Source organism: Aplysia californica, unplaced genomic scaffold (genome assembly GCF_000002075.1).
Source record: "Aplysia californica isolate F4 #8 unplaced genomic scaffold, AplCal3.0 scaffold01260, whole genome shotgun sequence".
In the NCBI taxonomy this organism is placed as follows: Eukaryota; Metazoa; Mollusca; class Gastropoda; order Aplysiida; family Aplysiidae; genus Aplysia; species Aplysia californica.
This window is the reverse complement of record NW_004798530.1, coordinates 102,140-104,083: the sequence shown is the minus strand read 5'-3', so window position 1 is coordinate 104,083 and position 1,944 is coordinate 102,140. Positions and strand designations below refer to the sequence as shown.

The following is a 1,944-nucleotide window of genomic DNA, read 5'->3' as shown; positions in this document are numbered from 1 at the left end:
ACACACACACACACACACACACACACACACACACACACACACACACACACAGCTGTTCATCATTCAGAGATAAAAATATGAAAAACTATAATTTTAAACTGATGTCCTTTTATTCCTCGTAAGATATGCATATTCTGTTGTCCACTCCATGAATTTAGTGTCGAGAACTAAAACTTGTTTTTTTTCTTTCTTATTTTTCTTTTTTATGTCTTTGTTGTTGGTGGTGGTTTTTTGTTGTTATTGTTGCTGTTCTTGTTCTTGTTCTTGTTCTTGTTCTTGTTCTTGTTCTTGTTCTTCTTCTTCTTCTTCTTCTTCTTCTTTTTCTTCTTCTTCTTCTTCTTCTTCAGAATATCAGACAACCAAAATGTTGCGTACAAATTTGAAGCGCAAAACTTCCATGTGGAGAAAAAAATTTTTTTTTTCAAATGGTGTAGATTTGTTTTTGTTTTTTTGTTTTTCTTGTTTTACTCTGCAGTCTCTCTTCCCTTCATCGCATCATCCCTTTCCTGACCACTAACCTCCTTTAGGAGAACTTCGATATGAGAAGTTCCCTGCCCAATCGCCCCATTTCCTTTTCATCTTCTTTTCAAGAGATCCTTTCAAGAGAAGAGAAGAGAAGATAGTACCAGCAGTATAAAAATGTTCTGCACCACACAAAGAAACAGGTTTGCTGTTTCTGACAAAGACTTTCCGGCCAGAACCGAGATAAGATAAGCTAAGATAAGCTAAGATAAGTACGATGAGATACAAAGAAAAATTTGCAACACTATACATACAAACAGGTTTGAATGTTTCTGACAAAGATTTTACCGACCATACCCAGGGTAGAGTTGTCCTGCAACGACATGTCCAAATCAACGTCTTCGTACTGACTGTCTTCTCGTCCGACTGTGGGGAGAGTCGGGAGAAATTTAAAAAAGCATGAGTTCCAGCCAGAGCATATTATGGAGTTATGTTCAGGGCCTCTTTTATACTAATTAAAAGATTATAATGGTTGGAGATATTAGATCTAGATCTTGATTCATCATTTGAAACTAAGATCTATCGGAAGCAAAATAATAATGATCCAGGCTTACTTTACTTAACTTATTTTATTAAATGATTTTACGATCTTGATAGAGGTAGATCTAACCTTACTTTACAATGCCAACTGGCAATAACAAGCCAAACGTCACCGGCGGGAAGCAGTCGGAACAAAGGTGAAGTGTTCTTTTCGGTTTCTTTGAATTAATCATTTTTCAGTTTTTGTTTATCTGCAACAAAAAGACAGGTTTTCCCCCCAAAAAATTAACTCTTCCATGCACATCCTCACCTAAATTTACATCTACATAGAAATTTTCACAATTGTCTGTGGGGTGGTTTAGGAGTCTATACGATCCAAATGTTTTAGGCCACGCTCCGTTATAATATGATTATTATTATACAACTATTAATATCATTTGTATACTGACGGTCATTAAAAACGCACCACTTACAAAACAATTCAAATAATGGTGATGTGTTTATTTTTTTTAACAGATTATATACCATTGCATTTTATGGTCATTTTGTGAACATTCACAGCTGGTATTAAATGAAAAGGTCAAAAGACACCGCGAGCACAAAAACATGAAGTAACAAAAGTCATTTTTCAAAAATCAGAGAGGTAAATTGAGTTTTTAACACTTGCTTTAGTATCGTGTATGTCCTCCATTGGCCTGAATACAGTGTACGGGATAGGTAGCGTCTTCTCAAGAACACCTGTGGAATCTGTACCCACTCATTTGTCAAAGAACGTCTCAGCTCTTGGAGATTGTGTATAGGTTTTCCACGGGACAAACGGCGGCCAAGCTCGTCGGACACCTGCTCAATTGGTGCCATGTCAGGAGACAGTGATGGCCGAGCCAGGACATCAATGTTGTTTGCCTGGAGAAAAGCAGTGGTGGCTCGAGCGGTGTGGGGGAG

At 37.3% G+C, this 1,944-nt stretch overlaps 1 protein-coding gene across 1 annotated transcript in view; it reads right to left on the bottom strand.

The window, feature by feature from the left end:
* Window positions 1-1,944, bottom strand: part of LOC101845440 — a 53,848-nt gene that overhangs the window by 23,350 nt on the left and 28,554 nt on the right. Inside the window, exon 10 of the mRNA XM_035973470.1 lies at window positions 820-888. Within this exon, the coding sequence (XP_035829363.1) occupies window positions 820-888 (69 nt within the window). The remainder of the gene's footprint in view (window positions 1-819; window positions 889-1,944) is intronic.